The 23,427-nt window shown below is 41.5% G+C and overlaps 2 protein-coding genes across 5 annotated transcripts in view; both read right to left on the bottom strand.

The window, feature by feature from the left end:
* BCO2 (beta-carotene oxygenase 2) overlaps positions 1 to 9,818 on the bottom strand; it is a 33,630-nt gene extending 23,812 nt beyond the window's left edge. For 2 of the 3 annotated variants that reach the window (XM_040976961.1, XM_040976962.1), the window contains exons 1-2: positions 9,705 to 9,805; positions 1,115 to 1,325 (exon numbers count right to left, since the gene is read on the bottom strand). In XM_040976961.1, coding sequence (XP_040832895.1) covers positions 1,115 to 1,325; positions 9,705 to 9,792 — 299 coding nt within the window. In that variant the 5' untranslated portion in view covers positions 9,793 to 9,805. Of the gene's footprint in view, positions 1 to 1,114; positions 1,326 to 9,704 lie in introns of all 3 variants that reach the window. The other variant, XM_040976960.1, reaches the window with a different exon arrangement.
* Positions 9,819 to 14,854: 5,036 nt separating this feature from the next.
* Positions 14,855 to 19,648, bottom strand: TEX12 (testis expressed 12). 2 transcript variants are annotated; one of them, XM_040977254.1, is made up of 5 exons: positions 19,383 to 19,648; positions 17,934 to 18,020; positions 16,771 to 16,882; positions 16,626 to 16,677; positions 14,855 to 15,878 (listed from the first exon to the last, which is right to left on the bottom strand). In XM_040977254.1, exons 2-5 carry the CDS (start codon positions 17,994 to 17,996, stop codon positions 15,734 to 15,736), a joined length of 372 nt encoding a protein of 123 aa, XP_040833188.1. In that variant the 5' UTR covers positions 17,997 to 18,020; positions 19,383 to 19,648; the 3' UTR covers positions 14,855 to 15,733. The 2 variants fall into 2 exon arrangements, with proteins under 2 accessions (XP_040833188.1, XP_040833187.1); XM_040977253.1 differs by lacking the exon at positions 19,383 to 19,648 and having other exon boundaries at positions 17,934 to 18,109.
* Positions 19,649 to 23,427: the final 3,779 nt, after the last annotated feature.

Genomic DNA, 23,427 nt, shown 5'->3' with positions numbered 1-23,427 from the left:
ATCTCTGCTTTTCCTTTTTTGTCTGTAACTCTGCCTTTCAAGTACAAATAAATAAAACTCTAGAAAAAGACTGTTTATAATTTTGTTATTCAGTGAAGACAAAACGCAACAGGTCCAGTGTAATGAAAATGTCTGAGATACTAAGAAATACATCTCAATCACATTTCTAGTTCTCAGTCAATTACATTACAACACGAATTTAAAAGGATTAAAGTGAAGTGTTTTTAAGGCAGGGGGGAGAATTCGACAGATAAAATGACTAATTATTGAAAATAATGACTGGAAATACAGTGAAGCTAATGGAGGATGTGTCAGATGGCACACGCTTCTCCTCTCCTATATTTCAGAATGTTTTATACAGGTAAAAACTTTTAGAATAAAAAAATGTCTTCTGATATTTGAAAGTGTTTAAGATGAAACAGATTTCTTCTTGGCCATCATTTCATGACCCTAATAGATAAATGATATATTAAGGTATTATTGATTGTTTTCCATCCATATCTGTTTACTTAAGGCTATGCAGGCTATAAGATCACTGTTGTAAACAACTAGGGGAAGAGGATGAACTACAAAAACGCCTTATCCTCATGGAACTTTACCTATTAGAGAAACACAGCTCACACAATTAAACGAGTGAACAACTACTGGACACCAACAGTAGTGGGTGGAGAGTAACTCGTGCTAGTATTTTGACTGGGAACTAGACTGGGGAGATCCAGGAAGACAGATGAGAGAACTAAAGCCAAGAAGCTGAGCAAAAATACACGTGCCCATTTGAGGAACTGAAAGAGATCACGGTGTCTGTGGGGAAGACTGGCTGCAGGAAGAGTTACAACGTGAGGGCATTGCCCTTCCTCCAGGAACCTGCGGTGAAACAGCTCCATGGTCACATGGTGTATTCCTGATACCTCTTCTCTTTTAACACAAACCAGAAGAGGGCTTCAGATTTACAAGATTCTGCAGAGTGGTGAAAACAGAACATCTAAAGAAAAATTGAATCTCCCATTTTCACCTCTAGGCTACCTTTTCCTTGCTATCGTCCAATCGATGAAAAGGCCATGTCAGCCTCAAAGACAAAGTATGCATCAATGGCTACTCTGTGGATTGGGCTTACTGGTCTTTTCCAAATTCGAATTTCCCAGGTCCAATCCGAAGTAGATAGCCACTGAGCCACTTAGGGAACTGTCCTCGGACTTGAGCAGAGACCTCCAGGGGTGTCTCCTCCACGGTGCTCAGCAGTGGCTCAATGCAGGGCAGGTTCTGTCGCTGCCCCAAGACAGCTGCTTTCCGATGAGGACTCCTATTTCCCACATATTTCTTCAGGACTGTGAAGGGGAAAACCAAAAGCACACAATTATTTTACCAGAGCTTCTGTAAGCATCTTATGTCTCCACAGACAATATCTTATTAACTGGCAGCTTTAGGGTTACATGAACCTAACACCAACTACAGTCTCCAAATTCCTTTCCCTCCAACCTTGTCCTCAGACCACTAATACTTTAGTTCTGGATTGTTGAACCACAACAAATTTTGTATTTTTTTCAGGACAAATAGGCCTAAGAATTTACTCAGAACTTCAATTACAATTATCAATTCACGTAACTGAACAATGCGTGCCTTTTTATTAGAATAAATTTAATGCTAAGCTTAGATGTATAATTTTGTTATTATTCCAAAAATTATATGGACCCCAGTTCTTCAGATACATCAGAACACAATTCAAAATATTACATAGGGATTTCTGTGAATTTAGTGGGATGTTCAATTTAATTTCTTCTATTTTAGTGGTACTTACATTAATGTGTGTGACTTCTTCTAGGAGAAGGATTATACAGTTATACCCAATCTGAAATCACCAAAATCCAAAAGCCACAGAAGTAAAAAGGCTTACTCTATAATCAAGAGCTGAGTTTTTTCCCTTAGTATTTCATATTTATTCACAAGGCAACAGTAGCTGATACACACAATGGATAAATGTACAACTGAGTAAATACTATAAAATATAATTTTATATTCCATTTTGTGAAAGCTTAACAATGATACAGAAGTCTACAATAGAAAAAAGAGTTAACATGTAGGAACATAATTCCTATGAAGAAGTGAGATGAGCATGCTTTTAGCAATTTAAAAATATTATATCTATTTTCCAATTTATTTCAAACATTTCAGAAATTCCGTTTGGAGCACAGTAAACCTGTTTCCTGGATGTAACAATTCAGTCATTCCCAACCACTTCTTGATTTTCAAAAAAAAAAAAAAAGAATTCACTTTCACACAGAATACCTCTTCTCAAGACATATCTGCTAGAGAATTCTATCTGTTGTCCACGATCTATCTCAAATGTTACTTCCTGTTACAGTAGCAAAGTGTACTGTTTAAGAATTGGGTTGGGGGCTGACTCCATGGCACAATATATTAAGCCTCCTTCTGTGGTGCCACATCTCAGACTGTTTGGGTTCAAATCTTGCTTTGTCACTTTCCAAACAAGTAACCTCTCTCTCCTGTTTTAACTTTTTTTTTTTTTTTTGGACAATCTTCACACAGTTAATTAGGGTAAAAGGTTCAAGGGCTATAGGAAAGTGGGTAAGACTACTATTGCCATATTGCTCCCTTCATGTTTAAAGGGGAGTATTAAGGGAGAAGGCCCACCCAATTTCCCACCCTTCCCAGGTCCCACATGTAGAGTATGCTCCGAGGTTCTTGCTCAAGTGGTTTTGATAGTTCAACAGTTATGCTTCACTGCCAATCTTGCCACTCCAAGCACTATGAGGTCTTTGAAGAATCCACTGATTGACATAACCCATCATAGAGTCTCTGTTTGCCCCATATTTCGCTGCCAACATATAACTGAGATGGTTGATTGACCTGTTCTGTCTTCTCTCTTTTCTTGATTAGGGTTCTGAGTCCAGCATTTCAATTGGGGAGATCTCTAAAGAAATTTTGTCTGAGGTGTTCTCAGACCAAATTCTGGAATGTACTAGTGAGTACAGGGCCCGGCACAGTCCATTGCCCTGATCAGCTGGTGGTTGCAATTGCTGGGTTGGTTCTGTTTTCAGCCCCGACTTCCACTGGAATCAATGGGTGTTGCAGTCCAGCCTGGTTCTGCCCAGCAAATACTCGGCCCTTGCATAAACCAGTGGGAGCGACCCACAATAACCCCCATCAGGCCCGTCCCCTACCCTGGTTTGCCAGTATGTGTAGCAGTAGTCCAGTCTGTCCCACACCCCATTCTACCCCAGCCCCTGTCCTGGTTTTCATGCCCTCCTGTGGAAGTGGTAACCCAAGAGGGAGGAGCCCACTATTTCCCTCCCAGGCCTCTCCCACTCCCAGATTGTGCTCTCTCCAGGTAATTCTGTGGTTTAATTTGACAGAACTAGCCCCCAGTGCCAGCTTCTGCCAGTTGATGCTGTGGCTAAGCCCAAACAACCCTTACCCACTCTAATTTTGTTTGCAACAGCAGGAATAATCAGTCCAGCCTGGCTTTTCCCTGATCTAGTCCACATGAGGCGTACAGGTGTTATAGCCCTGCTTAGTCTGGTCTGCCCCCATCCCAGCTCATGCTCTCCAGTGGGAGTAGCTGTCCAGCAAAGGAACCACCCCTTATTCCCCTGCCTGCTTCGCCCCCTCCCTTCCTGGTTCTCATGTGTGCTGGTTGGGTGCTGCAGTCACATCCGGGACAGGCAACCTCACCTTGGCATTCCGTATTGTGCACTGGTCTTTGTAACGACCAAACCCAGCTCGACCCACACTGTTCTGGTACTTGGATTTGCCAGTGGATGACGTGGACAGATTCAGCCTGGTCTTCCCCTGACCCATGCCAAATGTATGCCAGTGGGAAACTTTCCATGGCCTGTTCTGGGCTGTTTCCTATCATGTTTCCTGCGCTTTCCTTTCTTGCCGGGTCTGTGTCCTGTCAGAGGAGTTGCCTAGGCTCCTCCATCAGAACCTCTCCCAATACCAGATTTTGCGCATACCAGTGGGTCTATGAACCAGCCCTAGTCAGTTCACCTCCTGTCCCAGCAGGAACAGTGGCTTTTCCTGACTGGCCTTCAACCCAAATTGGTCCTTGCTGTTGGATGTTTCAGCCCAAGCCATGGCTTGTCCATACCCACATATTGCTCACGCATGGCTCAGTAGGGGTTGAGACCTTGACTAGTCCATCCCACATCTACCCTGGGTTCCAGGACACCAGAGGGTGTTCGAGTCTGGCCCAGCGCAGTGCATCCAATCCCAGTACACATTTGTGCCAAGGGAGACTACAACCGTTTCCCATTCAGAACGCAGCCCTCATTCCAGGCCATGCGCCCCCTTGGTGAGAGCCTCAACCCAGCTAGGGTTGTCCCCTTAGCTTCTCAACCAGGCCAGTTCCCAGCCATAGATCACGTGCATGCCAGTGGTTGCTCTGACTCAGCTTGGCTCAGTCCCTCACCTGTCCCGACCCATGCCTTAGACACTGTGGCTTAGCGTTCCTGGCTCATGTAAACCAGTAAGTGTAAGAGCCTAGCTCGGCATGACCTGTGCTCCCTCCTGGTCTCGTTTTGCTTGTGGGCTAAGGTTTGCTCAGTCCTGCCCGGTCCACCCTGTTCCATTACCAATTGACACATTACCCAGCTGTTGGAGCAACTTTGCCCAGTTTGTCCAACCCCCAGGTCTGGTCCACATGTTCACCAGTGGGAGCTATGACTCGTCAAGGGAGTTTCTCACGATCCTCCACTTAATCCACTCCCAGACGCAGTTCTCTACATGCCATTGAGTTTAGGCCAGTACCCGGCGCAGTCTGGCCTTCCATTTGGCCTTGTATGAGCTGGTGAACGTTGCAGCCTGGCCCACCCCACACCCTATTCAGGATGCACATTTGGGTGCTGCTGTCCTGACCAGTCCAGACTGTTGGGGGTTCCTTTACCTGTGATTGATGGCAGGCTCCTTGGTCACACCTAGCTAAGTCCATCACCATCCCAACTCTTGAGCTAACCAGTGGGGCTAGAATTTCCACAAGGTTTGGCCTACACGTCCCTTACAGAATCTACCCCCAGTTATGGTTCTCGAGTGCTAGTCAATGTAATGGCCCTGCTTAATGTGACCCTTCTCCTGATCCATCATCATGTCAGGTAATAGGATATGATTCTGTAGGACAAGACCCAAGCCATAGCTTTTGCATGGACTGGTATTTGGTGGTCAGCATTGTTCAGTGATTACAAGTTTTTCAAAGGAAGAGTTACTGTCATTGGGAACCTTTACGATTGCTTCACAGCTTAGAAGCACAACGGGTTCAACCTGGAGCTACCTAAGCAGCGATTCAAAGAACCAAACTCCAGAGCTCCCCGGCCGGGCAGCCAGAAAAGGCGGAACCTGGCACCAAATGGCACACTGGGCACCGGGGACAGCTCACCATGTGCACATGGTGGCTGGCTGCTGGAAGTTTAAACTCCCAGGCCCAAGGTCGGACCCTTCCCAAATCCCATTCACCGCCCAATGAGGGTGGTGGGTGGGCCCCTGATCTGCCCAGCCACCAGCCACAGAGTCCTCCCCACTCAGTGTACTCACCCCGAAGGGAGCAGCCTCCAGAGCCCAGGCAGGCCCGGGGACAGCTCACCATATGCACATGGTGGCTGTCGTCTGAGATCCAGGCATGAGATGCCCCGTCCTGAGACCCACCCCTGTTTTAAGTTTTCTAAGATGAGGATAATAATGGCTCTTATACCTAAGGCTACAAGCAATAACTTAGTTTATGCAAAAATTTTAAAAGACAGAAGGGATCTTTAAAAATTTCACAGAAAATAAGCACTACAGAAAGCTAACCGTGCATTTTGAAATTTTTTGTATCAAAACAAACTCTTAGTAACTGTAGTTGGAGGTTCCAAGAAGGATAAAATATCAGTTTAGAAAAAACCTTTTTCAAAGCAACATTCTGGTAAAATTGAAGTAAGAACATCAAATTTATGATGCAGTTTATGGGGTAGAAGGATGTGGAATCACTGATGCTTTATAAAAATTTTACAGGGACAATGCTCCAAGGAAGCCAAGAGTTTACAAATGGATAACTCATCTTTACAAAGGGTTAGACAGAGCCCAGCATCAATGATATAGCAGTCCGAGTCACTGCCTGCGGTCCTGGCAGCCTATATGGGCACTGGTATGAGTCTCACTGCTCCACTTCCAGTCCAGCTCCCTGCTAATGGCCTGAGCAAAGCCACAGCAAATGGCCCACGTGTTTGGGCCCCTGTCTTTCTTGTGGAAGACAAGGAAAAAGCTCCTGGCTTCAGCCTGGCTCAGCCACAACTGTTGCAACCATCTGCAGAGTGAACCAAAGGATGGAAGATCTTTCTCTTTTTTTCTTTCTCTCTCTTTCAAACAAACAAAACAAAAATTTTTTAAAAGGATGGAACAATGTTGTGGCAGAAGTTTACAAGGAAAAAAAGCATTTAGTTCATGCCATAATAATTGTGCCATAATCATTATGTCATTTAATATAAACACATACAGCAGAAAAAGAAAGAGCCCATATTTTAAGCAGAAATTTGCCAACATAAGGACTCTGAGAGCTCATATCTGAGGGCACGCAGTAGAGCAACCCTGTGAAGGAATATTTTGTCAGTGTATGGGTTTCCTGCTTAGTGTAAGTGATGGGCTGAAGATGCATATTCATACTCACAGCGAAGGAAAGCCATATATGTGCTTGTTCCAAGGGCAGCAAGGCAATTAGCCAGAAACAAGGCCTGGATGAGCACCAAAGGACACACAATGAAAAGTGTTTCCAAAGCGATATCTGTGATTTGGTTTTCAGCCTGCAGAAAATGTTGTTTTGACACAAGATGACTCACATTCCCGAGTGTCCACCAGCAGAATGCCAATGTTGCTGTAAGAAGTTTACAAGGAATGATTCCTTCCATGGGGTAGCTGATAGCTTATGGGAGCTGTACAGGAATTAAACAATTCAAAAGAGCTCCTAATCATGCCAAGTTCTTATCTGATCAACCAGGACTAGACAAAAGCAACTTGCTGGTCTGTTTTTATTTGCTTATCCTTGGAGCTTTCATATGCATAAGCAAAAACAACCAAAACAAAGGCTTACTTTCATTGAAAAATATTATCAATAAGGGGAAACAACCCTCCAAAACCTTGCAAAATACTGCTTGTGTTCTGTCTTATCAAAATGAAAGCAGGAGAAGCCAACACTGTGGCATAGTAAGTAAAGTCACAGAGAGCGCCCAGTATGGATGCCAGCCCAAGTCGCTGATGTTCCACTTTGAATCCAGCTCCCTGCTAATGTGCCTTGGGAAGCAACAGAAGATGGCCTCTGCACTCCCATAGGAGATCCTGAAGAAGCTCCTACCTCCTGGCTTTACACTTGTCCAGCTTAGGTCATTGTGACCATTTAGGGAGTGAACCAGCAGATGAAGCTTGCTCTCTCTTCCCCTAGCTCTGCCTTTCAAACAAACAGATTAACCTTAAAAAATAAATAAATGAAGTGGAGACAGGAGTCATTGCTGTGTCTTGACCCATCTCTGTCTGACATTTTACTGTTATCCTTTGAGTCTGAGTGTGTATTTGTTTGTACTTGTGTATGCACTTACAAATAATGGTTATGACAGCTGGTTCTTGTAGCTCCAGTTGTACAATTGGTTAGCACGTGGTACTTATAAGACAACTGGTTCTTAATTTAGACCAAAAGGAATCAAGATATCCAACTATTTTCTTACATATAAGATTGAAAGCAAAACTTTTTGAAACACCAAGAATAACAAGATAAACACTTAGTATTTTATGAGAACTCATTTATTTAACAGTTTCATATACAAATGAGTCTAAAATGGATATTTGAGAATTTTAAAATATTTTCATACCTGAATGTTCCATACTTCACAGCACGCCACTGGCAATCTATTATACCTGTTCAAGCTTTCTACAGTGCCTGAGATTATTGTCAATCCTTCCTTAAATACCTCTCTGTCCTTGGTCTCAGAGATGTTATACTATTTCAACTTTCCTACTTCCTGACCACTCTGCTTTATGCCAACTCCACTACCTGACTGGCAACTTTGCATAAATTCCTTAATCTCTGTGAGATGTAGGTTTTCTGATGATAAAATGGTGATAAAAAGAGGTTGATACTTCCTGTTCATGTCTGTCATCATAGTTTAATACTTTACCAAAGTTATTTTCATTATTGGCTCCTTTTCCTCTTATCATGTCATGAATGGTTACCTCAGGTCTGACCTTAGACCTGTGCTCTAATCTCAGCAGTTTGCCTCAGCAATCACAGCTGGGCTTTTAACTTCATCAGTCACTCCTTTTTTTGCTTTCAAGGTTTATTTACTTATTCATCTGAAAGGCAGAGTTATGGAAAGGAGAGACGGAGATCTTCTGCAGCATCACTCCCAAATGGCCACAATGGCCAGGGCCACACTAAGCTGAACCTAGGAGACTGGAACTTCTGGGTCATTCATCTGAATGGCAGGGGCCCAAGGACCTGGGTCACCTTCTGCTGCTCCACCAGATACTAAGGAAAATCCTGGACAATTTCAGTTCTGCTATTCACACCTTCCACCCCAGCCTAACTCCACCACTCCCCCATTCTCTTATCCTCATCATAATCACACCATTTTCTCCACCTGGGATAGTTCCCATCTTCTTGAGGCAAAATTCATTTCACTAACTCACTTATCCAATTCAAGGGATTGTTTCCACCTGCTCCACAAACATATTCTCCTTAGTTAGAACCCATACAGCATCTGTAGCTCTCTGGCCCTGATTTTGCCTGTATGACAATAATGTATAGATTTTGTAACCTTTACTGCCAGTTCAGGGTCTGGTTTTTGTCTTCTCTCTTCCTACAAAACCTAACACATCAATTTCTATATGCAAGCACTGAATTCCCAAATTAAGTAATTTTAAAAGTAGTAGTCCTGCACCCAGCGCAATAGCTCAGTGGTTAAAGTCCTCCCCTTGAACATGCCAGGATTCCATTTGGGCACCGGTTCTAATTCTGGTAGCCCTGCTTCACATCCAGCTCCCTGCTTGTGCCTTGGGAAAACAGTCGAGGACAGCCCAAAGCCTTGGGTTCCTGCACCCACGTGGGACCCGGAAGGGCTTCTGGCACCTGGCCTCGGACTGGCTCAGCTCCAGCCATTGCGGTCACTTGGGGAGTGAAACATCAGACGAAAGATCTTCCTCTCTGTCTCTCCTCTCTGTAAATCTGCCTTTGCAATAAAAATAAATAAATCTAAAAAAAAAAGTTGTAGTCCTAATCAGTATGATTTTTCATAGCTCTATTTCAACCAATTTCATGAAACAAAGTCCAATAATCATATTTTTTAATAGAAAACTGCAAGATAAACTGTCTTAACTACTAGAAAGCAAACAGAAAAATATTTACATTAGAATGTAAACAGCCATGATTTTCAATCCAGGAAAAAGTGTGACTAGGGAGCATTCCTGTCACAAAGCCAACACAATCCTTAAATCCTGAATTGTGCCTTTATGTGCTCTGTAAAATACACAATGAAGACAGTTTCCCTGACGACAAAGAAATAAATCCTGACTGAGTCTTCCTTTAACTTCTGGCTGCCCATCTGTGCCTCACACACCAATGAAAGCTTCAGAACCCCTCCATAACCTTCAGGAAACAAGCAAAGAATTCTAAGAAGTTTGGCCATGGAGGAAGTAGATGGGAGGACGAAAAGAAAAAGGAACAAATCCCCTACCTGGGAGCCGGTGCATCACCACAGTGAGGAAACCTACTGCAATGGTAGAAAAGTTGCTGACAAACTGGAGAAAGGTTTGAAAAAGCATTCTTTGTGCTGAATGGTACAGATCTTGTGATTGCTAAAGCCTCCCACACTGCCCTTTGTAAGTACTGCTGAGCAGTAGAGACATACTTCCTGGTCTGTCCCAGGCTCACTGACTATGGGGGAGGGGGAAGGGTTAAAGGGCTGAGCTGCAAAACAGCTGTAATCTCTTGGTTAATTTCCTTGGCAAGTACCCCAGAGGCTGCATACACATGATCAGCAATCTGAAATATTGTGGTTGGAGTGTAAACAGTAGTCTCCCTCTCTAAATTTCTCATTTTTTATTCTGTCATGATGCCACATATCTATTTCAATTGTTCTTTCTCATCTCAGCAAGATTAAAATAGAGACCAAGGTCCAAATTTAGATTGCCAATAAAGGATCTCTCTCTTTTTTTTAGTATTTACTTATTTTTATTGGAAAGTTAGATATACAGAGAGAAGGAGAGACAGAGAGGAAGATCTTCCATCTACTGGTTAACTCCCCAGCTAGCCACAACGGCTATAGCTGAGGTGACTGAACCCAGGAGGAACCAGGAGTTTCCTCTAGGTCTCCTGTGCAGACACAGTGTCCCAAGGCTTTGTGCCCTCTTCTACTGCTTTCCCAGGCTACAAGCCCATACGGGATCCTGGGCAGGTAAGGTAAGGATTTCAGCCACTAAGTCTTTGCAGTGATCCTGCCAATAAAAGATCTTACAATTTGGTTCATACCTTACCTTTCATCCTTTATCTACCGTCCCCATCTCTTACATTTTATGAAGTTTTATAACTTCTAAAGGTATACTCTATATTTATAAACATACCAGTTTATTAATTCAGAGACACATTAGTCATTCAGTATTATTTAACTTCCATTTTTCTTCCTGTTGTTTATTTTGTATTGTGGCTTTTCATTTAAGGAGATGTACAATAATCGTAATGGAGACTATCATATCCAGATGTAAGGATACAATGCAGTATGCATTTTTGCTTCCAGACAAAGATGGACTCTCAATGAAACTGTTTACTATATCTTGACAACAGAAAGCTGGACTCTGCCATTGTCCATGCCTGCAATGATGGGGACATGTGACTGTGTATGAAGAACTATACTATAGTAATAATATAGGGGAACTCAGTGAGGTGGGAGGGAATGGGAGAGGAGTTAAGGGAAATCCCAGGGCCTATTGAACTGTATCATAAAATAGTAACAACAAAAAAAGTAAAATTTTTAAAAACAAAAAATAAACAGACCAGTTTTTCTGATTTTACTGCTTAAGCAATTTTCAGCATCAGTGTATCAAATATTATATTTTTTCTCCCTAAAATACCTTCCCTTTTCTTATCAAAAATCCAATCCAAAGTTTTCAATCCCCTTCCTAAAGATAACATTGCCTTAGAGATGCTTTAAATATCAACATATTATGTCTTCCTAATAAAGAGTTAAGTACATTTCAAGAACAGAGTGGTTAAAATTGTGAGAAGGCTAGCCCCAGTATTTGGTGCAGCAAGTATGACACAGAATGCTTGGTTCAAGTTCTGGCTCTGCTCCCAATTCTAGCTTCTTGCTAATGTGCATCCTGGGGGGCAGGGGTGAATGGTTCAAGTGTTTTAATCCCTGCCACCCACTGAGAGACCTGTATAGAATTCCTGACTCCTGGCTCCAGCCTGGAACAACCTTGGCTCTTGCAGGCATTTGGGAAATAAACCAGTGGACAGAACATCACTCTGAGCCTTTCAAGTATGTAAAAATAATATTTAAAATGAAGAAATCAGTGAGATGATATTTAAAAAAGAAAGAAAACTATCAGAAGGCCAAATCTTGAAGTATTTCATAGAGGTACCTGTAGTATGAGTACAAAGGTGAGTAAATAATTTTGAAGGGGTGGAACTTTAGAGAAATCAGTGGTATTGAAAGTATTAATTATAACAGACTGATGGAGTCATGACTCATTATGAAGGACTATACTACTGTAGCAACGTGGGGAAAATCTGTCGAGGGAGTGAGAGTTTTGAAGGAGGGAGGAATCCAGTCTCTATGGGGAAAAAAAAAAGTATTAAAGGAAAATGGCATTTCTACAAGAGTATATTTTTCTGTTACAAAACAGTTGTTCTTTTTTACCTGGATGGTACCCAAGTCACCAAATTTGATTTTTAAAAAAGGAAAAAAAAAAAAAGAACAGAAGTTGCGGGGGAGTGGCATCCAGCTAAGGGGCACAGATAGTTAAGTCACCACCTGTAAGCCCAGCATCCTATATGGGTACCGCTCCTCTTCTAACCCAGCTTCCTTCTGATACAGCTGGAAAAGCAGCAGCAGATGGCCCAAGAGCTTGGGCCTCTGCCACCCTGGTGGGAAACCAGAGGGTATCCTGGCTTCAGCCCAGCCTACTCCCAGCTATTGCAGTCATTTGGTGAGTAATCCAATGGATGCACAAATCACTGTCTGCCTCTCTGCATAACTCTGCCTTTCAGATAAATACATAAATCTATTTTAGAAAGAGATGAGCCTTAAACATTGGACTTTCAAACACTTTTATATACTTTTGTAACAGGAAGGCACCTGTTCGGAATAGAAAATGCATTATAACTTAAAATCAGATCCTTTTCAACCAAATGAAATGATCAAATCAATAACAAATGAATGCCGAGGGAAATGACTGAATCAATTTTGTGAACTTCCAAAAGAAAGAATAGAATGTTGAATAGTACTGATACCTACTATAGCAAGTAATATTATATGGGGCCCAGCACAGTAGCACAGCAGCCAAAGTCTTTGCTTTGCACATGCGAGGATCCCTTATGGACAACGGGTTCTAATCCTGGCAGCCCCACTTCCCATCCAGCTCCCTGCTTGTGGCCTGGGAAAGCAGTCGAGGACAGCCCAAAGCCTTGGGACCCTGAACCCGCGTGGGAGACCTGGAGGAAGTTCCTGGCTCCTGACTTCAGATCGGTACAGCTCTAGCCATTGTGGCTGCTTGGGGAATGAATCAGCGTAGGGAAGATCTTGCTCTCTGTCTCTCCTCCTCTTTGTATATCTGACTTTGCAATAAAAATAAATAAATCTTTAAAACTGGATGAACATTTTTAAGATTTATTTGTTTTTATTAGAAAGTTATACTTACTCTGGGAAGACAAGATAAAGAAAGAGCTTCCATCAACTGGCTCACCCCTCAAATATCCACAATGAACTGAGCTGAGCAGAGCTGAAGCCAGGAGCCTGTCCCTGCGTGGGAGACCCAGAAAAAGCTCCAGACTCCTAGTTACAAATCATCTCAGCTCCAGCAGTGGCAGTCATTTGGGCAGTGAACCAGTGGAGGAACGGTCTTTCTTCCTCTCTGTATATATCTGCCTTTCCAGTGAAGAAAAAAAACTTATTTATTTGAAAGGCAGTGTTAAACAGAGGGAGAGAAAGGAAGGAAGGAAAGGAAGGAAGGAAGGAAGGAAGGAAGGAAAGAAGGAAGGAAGGAAGGAAGAAAGAGAAAGAAAGAAAGAAAGAAAGAAAGAAAGAAAGAAAGAAAGAAAGAAAGAAAGAAAGAAAGAAAGAAAGAAAGAAAGAAAGAAGGAAAGAAAGAAAGAAAGAAAAAAAGAAAAGAAAAAAGAAAAGAAAGGGAGAGAGAAAGAAAAGAAAAGAAAAGAAAGGGAGAGAGAGAGAGAGGAAGGAAAGAAGGATTGATTTCCCATCTATTGGTTCACTTCCCAAATGATTGCGATGGCTGGAGCTCGGTTGGTTGGAAACCAGAGTTTCTTCCAGTTCTCCCACATGGGTGCAGGGGCCCAGGGACTTAAAACTGTGTTCCCAGGTGTTCTGGTAGGGAACTCAATGGAAACTGGAGCAGCTGGAACTCAAACTAGTGCTAATATACCGGCCACTTTTTTACTTGTATTGTCCTTTTCTTGTATGAATATTTGCACAGTATAGCATTAAGGCTTTAAACAGTAATAGGTGAAATAATACTGTACGAATTCAAAAGCTATCTCCCTTTAGAAATATCAAGCCCTTGTGATACTGTTTATAAATATGTTTAAACTCATACTGACCAAAAAATGCACAAAAATGCTGTGCATTTTTAAAAAGAATCTGAATGATGAAGTAATCTCATATAGTTATAAAGCATAAAGTAAGTTTTCAATAATAGCATAACAGTACTTTATATCCAAAGAAGAAATTTTAGAGCTGGTATAATAGGTAAAGCCACTGCCTGTGACAGATACCAGCATCCCACATGGGTGCCAATGCAAGCCTCAGGTGCTCTGCTTCTTACATGGCTCCCTTCTCATGGCCTGGGGAAAGCAGCAGCAGATGGCCCAAATGCTTAGAGACCTGGAAGAAGCTCCTGGCTCTTGGCTTTGATCTATTTCAGTCCTGACTATTGTGGCCAATTGGGGAATGAACTAGTGGATGGAAGATCATTGTGTCATTCTCATTCTGTCTCCAACTCTGCCTTTCAAATAAATAAATTTTTTTTTTTTTTTTTTAAAAATGGAGAGCCCAATGTTGTACCTAGTGGTTAAAGCCCTCACCTTGCATGCACTGGGATCCCATAAGGGCAGCAGTTTGTGTCCTGGCTGCTCCACTTCCCATCCAGCTCCCTGCTTGAGGCCTAGGAGAACAGTAGAGAATGACCCAAAGCCTTGGGACTCTGTGCCCGCATGGGAGACCTGGCCCTTGGCTTCAGATAGGTTTAGCTCCAGCCATTGCAGCCAGTTGAGGAGTGAAATCAGTGGATGGAAGATCTTTCTCTCTCCTTTTCTCTGTATACCTGTCTTTCCAAAAAAAATTAATAAATCTTGGGCTCTGTGCAATAGCTTAGTGGCTAAAGTTCACACCTTGCATGTGTTAGGATTACATACAGCCACTGGTTCATGTCCCGGCTGTTCCACTTCCCATCCAGCTCCCTGCTTGTGGCCTAGGATAGCAGTAGAGAACAACCCACAACCTTGGGACCCTGTACCAGTGTGGGAGAACCAGGAGAAGCTCAAGTTTCCTGGCTTTGGATCAGCTCAGCTCTGGTCATTGCAGCCACTTGGGGAGTGAGCCAGTGAATGGAAGATCTTTCTGTCTCTTCTCTCTATATATTTGACTTTACAATAAAAACAAATAAACCTTTAAAAAAATAGATAATTAAATCTTAATGAAAAAGAAATTTATAGCTAAGTGAGTACAGATCCTTAGTCCAAATTCAATTTCTAAATCATAAAAGCAGTTACCTGCCAAAGTTGTCTTGTGTAAGCTAATCTCTTCACTTCCTGCATCATAATCGTTATTCCAGACCACAGATCAGCTTTTTGGCTAAAGCTTCCAAATGTAATTCCATAATCACACACATTGATATATAAAAAGCCAACTCATACAAGGCTCTGATTAGTAATTTCTGATTTTTATTTTACTATTTTTACCACAAGAAAGTAATTTTAAACCAAGAAACTTTGCTAATAATCATACATAATAACTAATAGCAAAAAAAAAATAATAAAATGACAATAGTACAGTTACATCTTGTTACCTATTGAGAAACTGGACAAATTACCCATAAGCTTCTAATATGCTTTTCTAATACTGACCATGAAAAACATTTTAAAATGATTTCCAAATGTATGTGCTGTATAAACAAACACTCTAAGAGAAAAGGTGCAATATTGGTTAACATAATCAATAACTTGGTTCTCTTTTTGAAATTTAAGGCTATGAAAATAAGGGGAAAAGGAAAGAAAATAATCCAATGACTTAAATAATTTATGATTTTATAAAATATATCAAATATTTAAGCCTCTAAAGGAAAGCCACATAGTTTATATTAATGTACAGCGTTATATTAAAGCCCCCTTCTAGATCTAGAAAAGAAATTTAAGGAGTCACCCTTTCTTGGTTGAAGTACATTTTCTTTAATAAGAGAACTTCCCAAGCATAAACATCATTTTTTCATTACAACAAGGATGGGTTTTCTAAATTATATTTAAATACACATTTTATCTGTGCAACGTGTTTGCAATAACTGTAAACCTCTGTCTCAAGAATTCTCTTTTCTGTATTAGAAAATTTTCAATAGTATTGGCTTCTTTGAAGAGTCCATCTATCTCATCAATGTAAGATGCATCTACTGCTGCTCTCTCACTAATAAGAAAAAAAATTTATATTAAACCAAATTGTTAGAAAGACTATTCGTACCATCATGGCAACAGTTTCTATTACACCAACTTCTTCACTACTTCATACACTACTTCATTTCAATGGCTTTGGGCACCTAAGAGTTTCATTACCTTGCTAATACTCTTCAAGAGAAAGATAAATCAGTCCCACTAGCATGTGTGACACTCAAAAAGTCTCCTGACACAGCAGGAAGTATATCTTAAATGTCACAACTTTAATATTAAGTCATATACATTATTTTTACAACAGCACAAGCCATCATTCAAATGACTTCAATATTTTTAAAAACTACCTTAAAACATGATAATCTCATGTCAATGAAATATTTAAATTCAGTTTTCAAATATATATTGATAAACTGCTAATATATGAAATATTTATCCTCAATTTCCTAATATCATTAATTTCATGAACTGACATTTTTCTCAAAGAAGCATTTACATGAAATTTAAAAAGCAATGTCATCTAATTAGAGACCAATATGTATTCAGTCTAGTATTAACTCTAATAGAAATATAAGCTATGTTTAGTGGAAAAATTTAATTACTTCCTTAAAAAATCAACTAATGCATTATATGAAACTGAGACAGAATTTTTAAAATCCCAGTTGTAATTCCATGTAACTGTGGAATTAAACTTTTAATTACAGAGATTCCAGAAGGAAACTTCTATTTCTAACATATAGACCCAGGAAAATATATTAGTACTTGCCTTAAGAGCTTTGCATACGTAGACAACATCAAATTAATTTCCTTACTCATATCTGTTAAAAAGAACATTAAGTTATAAAATGAAAACCTTTAAAACTGTGAATAACAAAATTAATATACAGAAATATAAGATTTTTATACATCACCATTCAAATCTTTCTCCAGGGATTCATCTTTATAAAATAGTCCAGAACTCTCAGAGCAAGGTGAATCTGATTTTCCAAGAGAAGACAGCTGTGGACTATCTGGCATTTGAGGCTAACAAAACAAAGTAAAATCAGGCATATGGTCAGTATAATCCTTAGGACATACACATACTGTCTGTTCATTTTTAAAGGCAAATAAAATATTTTTCAGAAAAGGCAAAATGCTAGAAATATATATTTAGTGACCTAGTTACTCCTTTGTAATTTTATTTTCAAGGAAACTTTCAGGCCTATAAATCACAGTTCAACATACTAATTTTGTTTTTATTTTAGATATAGTTTTAATGCCTTCATGAAAAACACATTTCGAAGCAACAGGGGTTTTCACAGTAATACATCAATTACAGGGTTTTTTAAAATTTTTTTAGATTTATTTAATTATTTGAGAAGTACAGCAAAGAAAGAGAGGAATAGATAGAAAAAGAGCTTCCAACTGCTGGTTCATAACCCAAATGGTCATAACAACCAAGTTTAGGGCAGGCAAAAGCGAAAAGCGAGGCATTCCACATTAGTCTCCCATGCAGATGGGCAAGGGCCTTGAATGGAGCCATCTTTCGCTCCCTTCCCAGGCACATCAGTAGGAAGCCAGATGGGAAGAAGTGACCTGGTCTCAAGTTCGCACTCTGATATGGGATGCCAAGGTTGCAAGGGGCCAGTTAACCTGCTGTGGCACAATGCTAGCTCCGGCAACTACAGCACAGACAATAGCAAAAGGCTTGCAAAACATTATAAGATAATATTCAAGGTAGCAAGCAGGTTCCCAAATGCAATAGATGAATTGCTGGAAATAGTAGTGAAGGACAAGAGCCACCATTCTTTAAAAAAAAAAAATCAGTAAGCACAGTACTCCCGTACTTTAGCACAGCAAGGTAATTAAGTCCTATGTGCCACAGAGATTACAAGCCACCAAAGAGGGCTCCCTTTCTGAGATCTATACTCAGAGAAAAGGCAGCCAGAGTCAACACAGTTTCTGCTAGAAGAATCCAAGCCCTGGGAATATGAAAACATTAAATACCACTCACCAGCATAGCTTTCTTAACTGAAAGAAAGTTAAGCACATAAATAGGATAAAATATTTAGCCACCAGGGACATACAGCTTTACCTCTGATTCTCTTGGCCTCTTGCAATTTCTAAGGTCAGGTTTTACAAGGTGACTTGCCATCATATTCTGGAGGGAGGAACTGTAAAACTGAGAGCAATGCCAAAGTCAACTACAAACTACATGCTACAGCTCTGTTGTGCCGCCCCCCACCCCCTTTTTGGCACTTCTATCACTGCTGTTAATTTTTACCTGGCACTCACCTAAGTTCAATCCCTCCCTTCTCTTATTCCGTAAATTGTTGGTTGAGTAATCTTTCCAAACTTTGATTACTGCATTCCTACTTAGGTCAAATAACTTCCACTATCAAGGCTCACAAGTTCAAATTCCATGCTATTGCATCCTAGGTCACCTGCAGCCAACCCACCATTCTCATCATTTTCAATTAACCTCTCTATACACAAATGTCTCTTGGGTACATCTTAAAGGACTACCTCATTTAAGATTCTTCACAAAATATTAGTGTTGAGATAGATCTGACAGTCCATTTCATTCAAGTTTTTCTTTTATTTTTTTTTGTTTTTTTAACAAATAAGATAACAGACAGAAAGTGTTGAGCAAATCCAAACCAATGCTGAGACATGTCAGAAACAAGATCTTATTCTTCTAGTCTGAAATCATTCTACTGTCCTGCCATACCTTAATATAGCATCAAATTACTTTCCCATAAACTATGAAGGTGGTTTTTCCAGAAATCTTCTGGATTCAGTTTCAACTGAAAGAAAAGAGTTGGAACCTGTAAAGGGTGGTCTCCACATGGAGAGATGAAGAGTCCTGTCATATTCAAGTTCTCCATATGCTTTGTTTTGTAAGGGCTGTGTGGACTTGGAAATAATAAACCTGTCCGTTCCCCTACACAATGTCTGTTTTATAAATTCTCTATTTCTGCCATTGCCTTTAGAAGGTTTAAGTGTGATTAGCAGTAATTCGTAGAAAATACAAGGGCGTGCTAACTTGGCCTTGGAGGTGGCAAAACATCATTCGTTAAAAGTCAAAGTCAGGCTTTTCTTTCGTCCCTTTCACCCCTCTTCCTCTCCTCTCTCAAAGCGACAGGATGTGTGCATGCGTCACATGAAAACTCCTAAGTTGCTAACCTATTAATTTTTTTAAGTTTTTCCGTCACAACAGCCTGACCTCGGCCGAATCCAGGCCAGGTCAGGAGCTAGTCCTCACCCCGTGACTAACAGCATTCGCGGAGGTGAGGCTTCCCGAGCTGGCCGCCGCCAAGCGCTGCCCTCCCGCTGTCTGTATGTACAGCTCTTCCCGCCTCACCACCTGGTCTCAACTCCACTCCGGCCCCTCAGGCCACTTCTTCCCACACCACCCGTGCCTTTCCTCCCTTTCCCACAGAGACCCTGACGGGACGCTCCCTCCTCCCCCTCACTGCCTTCTTTCTGCGCCCATCACTCTCTCCGCCCTCTTCCGCCCTCTTGCTGGCTTCTCATGACTGACCTAGTTCGCCTCCTCAGAACCTTCCAGGTCAGCTGAAAGGCGGGAATGAAGGCTTTCAGTCGATGCCAGTGCGCAGACTCCCCGGGGTGACGCCAGAGTCACGTGGTGTGCCCAGCCGCCAGCGCATGAGGGTCACATGACAGGCGGCGCCACCTCCTGGGCTCTGTGGCCGAGCCCTCGGTTCTCCTCTTTGTGTATCTCCACCTGTTGTTCCCCTTTAAGAGTCTGGAGACTGAAGCCTGTCCTAACCCAGTTTGTGGGAAAAGGAAAATGTGAACCCGATGTCACGAAAGAACAAGGAAGTTAACCACAACAAGGCCGCAGTGTGTTCCAGTGGCCTGGAAATCTTCGCCAAAGAGCCCAGAACTCTCTCGTAGGCAGTTTGTTGGAAAGAACGGGTCAAAACCAGAATTCCCCGGCCCACAATGGTCGCTGCCTACCCCGCAGGCTCCCTTCGTGCCTCCCTTTCTCCTTGGTGCCAACTTTTTAGAAAATGGCTGATGGTGTCAATGATTTGTATTTTATGACAACGCGTATAGTGCACATACTTGCAGCTTACTAACTGGGTGCTTCAATGTGGCAACTTTGACCTGCAATTTCAAAGATAGACATTCTAAACTTAGGCCAATTATTTCATGTGCAAGGAGAAATTAAAAATCAATATCACTTCATAAGACAAAGGTCACGAATGCCCTTCATAAACATCAGGCACAGGATGTTATAGCTTAGGGAACACGGTGCAATCCTGGGTACCTGTTCTTTTTTTTTTTTTTTTAATTGCATTTAATTTTATAACGTTTCTTAGGCTCTGATGTTTCCCCCTTCCCCTCCTCTTGCCCACCCCCATGGTGGATTGCTCCACCTTATTGCAGTATTACAGATCAAATCTAGTCTTATTTCTTTCAGTGCAAGCTTGTACCTTGCATAGAGCCTAGTACCTTGTTGCCCAGCTGAATTCAACAGTCTCTTCAGGAGACTAACTCTGGTCTGGAGACATAGCTGGCAGATTGGCCTTCCGACCAATTAAATGCCATAACATAACATCAACAACAGTTTTCAGCATTATGGGGTTAGTTCACAATGTAATACTACATTTCACAGCCTGGGTACCTGTTCTTACTGAAATATTAGTGATCATGAGAGCTCACGAGTATCATGTGTGTATATTTTTATTTTCTGTGAAGAAAAAGTCACTTTTAAGTAAGTTCCTACAGCATAGGCACTCAGTTTATTACATCTCAATTTGTTAATGTATTGAAATATAAGCCTTTTAATAATACTTGGCTAGACGATTATGATGAAGTTAGTGGCAGTCTTTAAAGATACCAATCAGGGTGTTAAAGTTTTTACCAGCCGTGGTAAAATAAAGGAGAGATAACACTTTTCAAAGGTGTGGTCTTTAAGTGACATTAGGGTGATTAAAATCTGTTCTCATGATCTAGCTGGCACTGTGTTGCCTCTCCTTGCAGTGCTGACATTCAAAAACCAAAGTTGATGATCTTTACCTTTTTTTTTTGCATGAAGAGATTTTTTAAAAAAAAAAGTGTTATTTTTATTTCACTTGAAAGTTAGATTCACAAAGAAAGTAGAGACAGAGAAAGAGAGATCTTGCATTTGTGGATCACTCCCAAAAGGGCTGCAAGAGGCAAATCTGGACTGGTCTGAAGCTGGGATTCAGGAGCTTCTTCTGGATCTGCAACAGGGGTATCGGCACCCAAGACTTTGGGCCATCCTCTTCAGCTTTCTAGGTCATCAGCAGGCAGCTGAATGGGAAGTGGAGCAGCTGGGACACAAATCAGCGCCCATATGGGATCCCAGCACTTACAAGGCAAGGATTTAGCCGCTGAGTCAGCATCAGGTCTAAGATTTCAAAATTTTTTAGTATCCTTATTTGCTAAAAGATAAGAATTGTCTACTCAATGTTTATCTCTTCTTCATTATTATGTTTATTGCTGTTATCATTTTTAATGACTGTGTAATCCAAAAGAAATTGATTTCCTCTCCCAACCTTCACATTCTATGATCATCTGGGACAGATGAATTACCCATTTGTCCCTTAAAAGATCCCAGAGAAATTATTCCACCTGACATATAAATGCTTTCATCAAATTAAAAGAAAACCATAGGCATTTCAGTTTACTTTGAAAACCTTATTGTCAGTGAATAAACTACACAGGTAAGAATAAGTATCCACCTAGTGCCTTAGAATCTTTAAAAGTTATCATGATCACACTCAATCTCCAAAAGCCAGGAGCCAGTAGCTTCCTCAGGGTCTCCTGCATGAGTGCGGGGGCCCAAAATCTTGGACCATTCTCTGCTGCTTTCCTAGGCCAAAGCTGGGAGCTGGATTGGAAGTGGCACAGCTAGGACTTGAACCGGCACCCATATGGGATGCTAGCTCTGCAGGTGGATGATTAGCGTACTATGCCACCACATTGGCCTCCACATGCTTTTTAAATGTACTGTTTTTAATTTTTTTTTAAGATTATCATCACCATAGACAAGCCCCTTCACTCATCCTTTCTCACTTTTCTTTTGCTATCTCTGCTACAGAAACAATGTTTTTATGACTTTACAAGCTGAAAATCTCTCACTAAAAGAAAAATTGCTCCAGCTGTAGATAATTGCCTAGGTTGCACTGTACCAAGGCAAGTATTACACTGTTGGGAGAAAAGCAGCCAATAGCTGATGGGCATCCTGGTCTGAGCAGGGCTAGGCTGAGGCACACCCACCAGCAAGAGTTGTGACTGGAGACTGGCCAGGCCAGGACAGACTATAGCATCTGATGGCAAGTGCCAGGACAGGGTGTAAGTTGTGTCAGACTGGTCTACAGTACCTCTTGGAAAGTGCAGGATCCAGGACTGGAAAGTGGGACTAGTAGGGAGACTGTGGGCATTCCCCTGCTGGGCTGTAGTTATGGGTGCCAGTTGGAATCCCAGTTGTCCCACTTCTAGTCCAACTCACTGCTAAAGTGCCTGGGAAGTCAGTGGGAGATAGTCCAAATGCTTGAGCCCTTACAATCAAGTGGGAGATCTTAATGGAGTTCCAGGCCTCCAGTTCTGGCCTGGTCCAGTCCCAGCCATTGCAGCTATTAAAGGAGCAAACCAGAAAATGGAAGGGGTGTGTGTGTGTGTGTCCTTCTCTTTCTATGACCCTGTCTTTAAAATAAATCTTCAGGGGCTGGCATGATAGCTTAGTTCACTAGTCCGCCACCTGTGAGTGCCAGAATCCCTAATGTGCACTGGTTCATGTCTTGGCTGCTCCAGTACCCATCCATCTCCCTGCTTGTGGCCAGAGAAAGCAGCAAAGTATGGTTCAAAGTCTGGGGACCCTGTAGCCACTTGGGAGACCCAGAGGAAGCTCCTAGATGTGGATCAGTTAAGCTCTGGCCATTGTGGCCATTTGGGAAGTGAACCAGCAGATGGAAGGTCTTTCTCTCGTCTCTCTTCTATCTATACATTTACCTTTGCAACAAAAATATATCTTTTTTTTTAAAACAGCCTAAGTTTTAAAAATTAAAAAATTTAAAAGAAAATTCATTCTTATTTCACTAAAAAAAATAAATCCTAAATGCTTGTATCAATTACCCTGTGTGACCATTTTGAACTTGGAAAGGAGATGTTTTATATGAAATCATAAAGTGAGAAAAAAACTATTTTACAAGATGTTCTTTCTGAAAACATTGTATTTTCTAAACATCTCAGGTGCTATGATTGTATTAGGGATTACTTCAGAGGGACAGATCAATTAGCAGTGTTAGATAAGAAAAGAAGTTCTGTGCTGAACTGTGGCCAAAAAATCTCAAAAGAGTGACAGGTGAGAGAAAAGAAAGTGCTTCGAACGGTGGAACAGTTCCTTTCTTAACATGCCCTGGCTGTACTTCTGCAGCAGAGGCAGAAGGACAAAGGGTAAGGATTTACATCAAAAGAAATACCAGTGTTGTAATACTTTAAGTTCTACTGCCTTGGGAAAGAGCCCACATAAGACAGCAGGTTCAAGGCGTGCCAGGGGCAATCAGTCTCCTCCCCTCCCTCCGTCGTACCTT

Source organism: Ochotona curzoniae, unplaced genomic scaffold (assembly GCF_017591425.1).
Source record: "Ochotona curzoniae isolate NIBS_2020 unplaced genomic scaffold, NIBS_Ocur_1.0 contig_2723, whole genome shotgun sequence".
NCBI classification, from domain to species: domain Eukaryota; kingdom Metazoa; phylum Chordata; class Mammalia; order Lagomorpha; family Ochotonidae; genus Ochotona; species Ochotona curzoniae.
Note: the sequence above shows the minus strand (reverse complement) of the source record. Positions and strands in the feature narration are given on the sequence as shown.

What these genes read in the sequence shown, in the direction of transcription:
- TEX12 (XM_040977254.1), bottom strand. Translation starts at nt 17,996, where the DNA reads ATGATGGCAAGTCACCTTGTAAAACCTGACCTTAGAAATTGCAAGAGG. An exon ending in CCTGGAGAAAGATTTGAATG is followed by an intron (nt 16,678 to 16,770) that starts GTGATGTATAAA and finishes TCTTTTTAACAG; the next exon opens with ATATGAGTAAGGAAATTAAT. An exon ending in ACGTATGCAAAGCTCTTAAG is followed by an intron (nt 15,879 to 16,625) that starts GCAAGTACTAAT and finishes TTTTCTTATTAG; the next exon opens with TGAGAGAGCAGCAGTAGATG.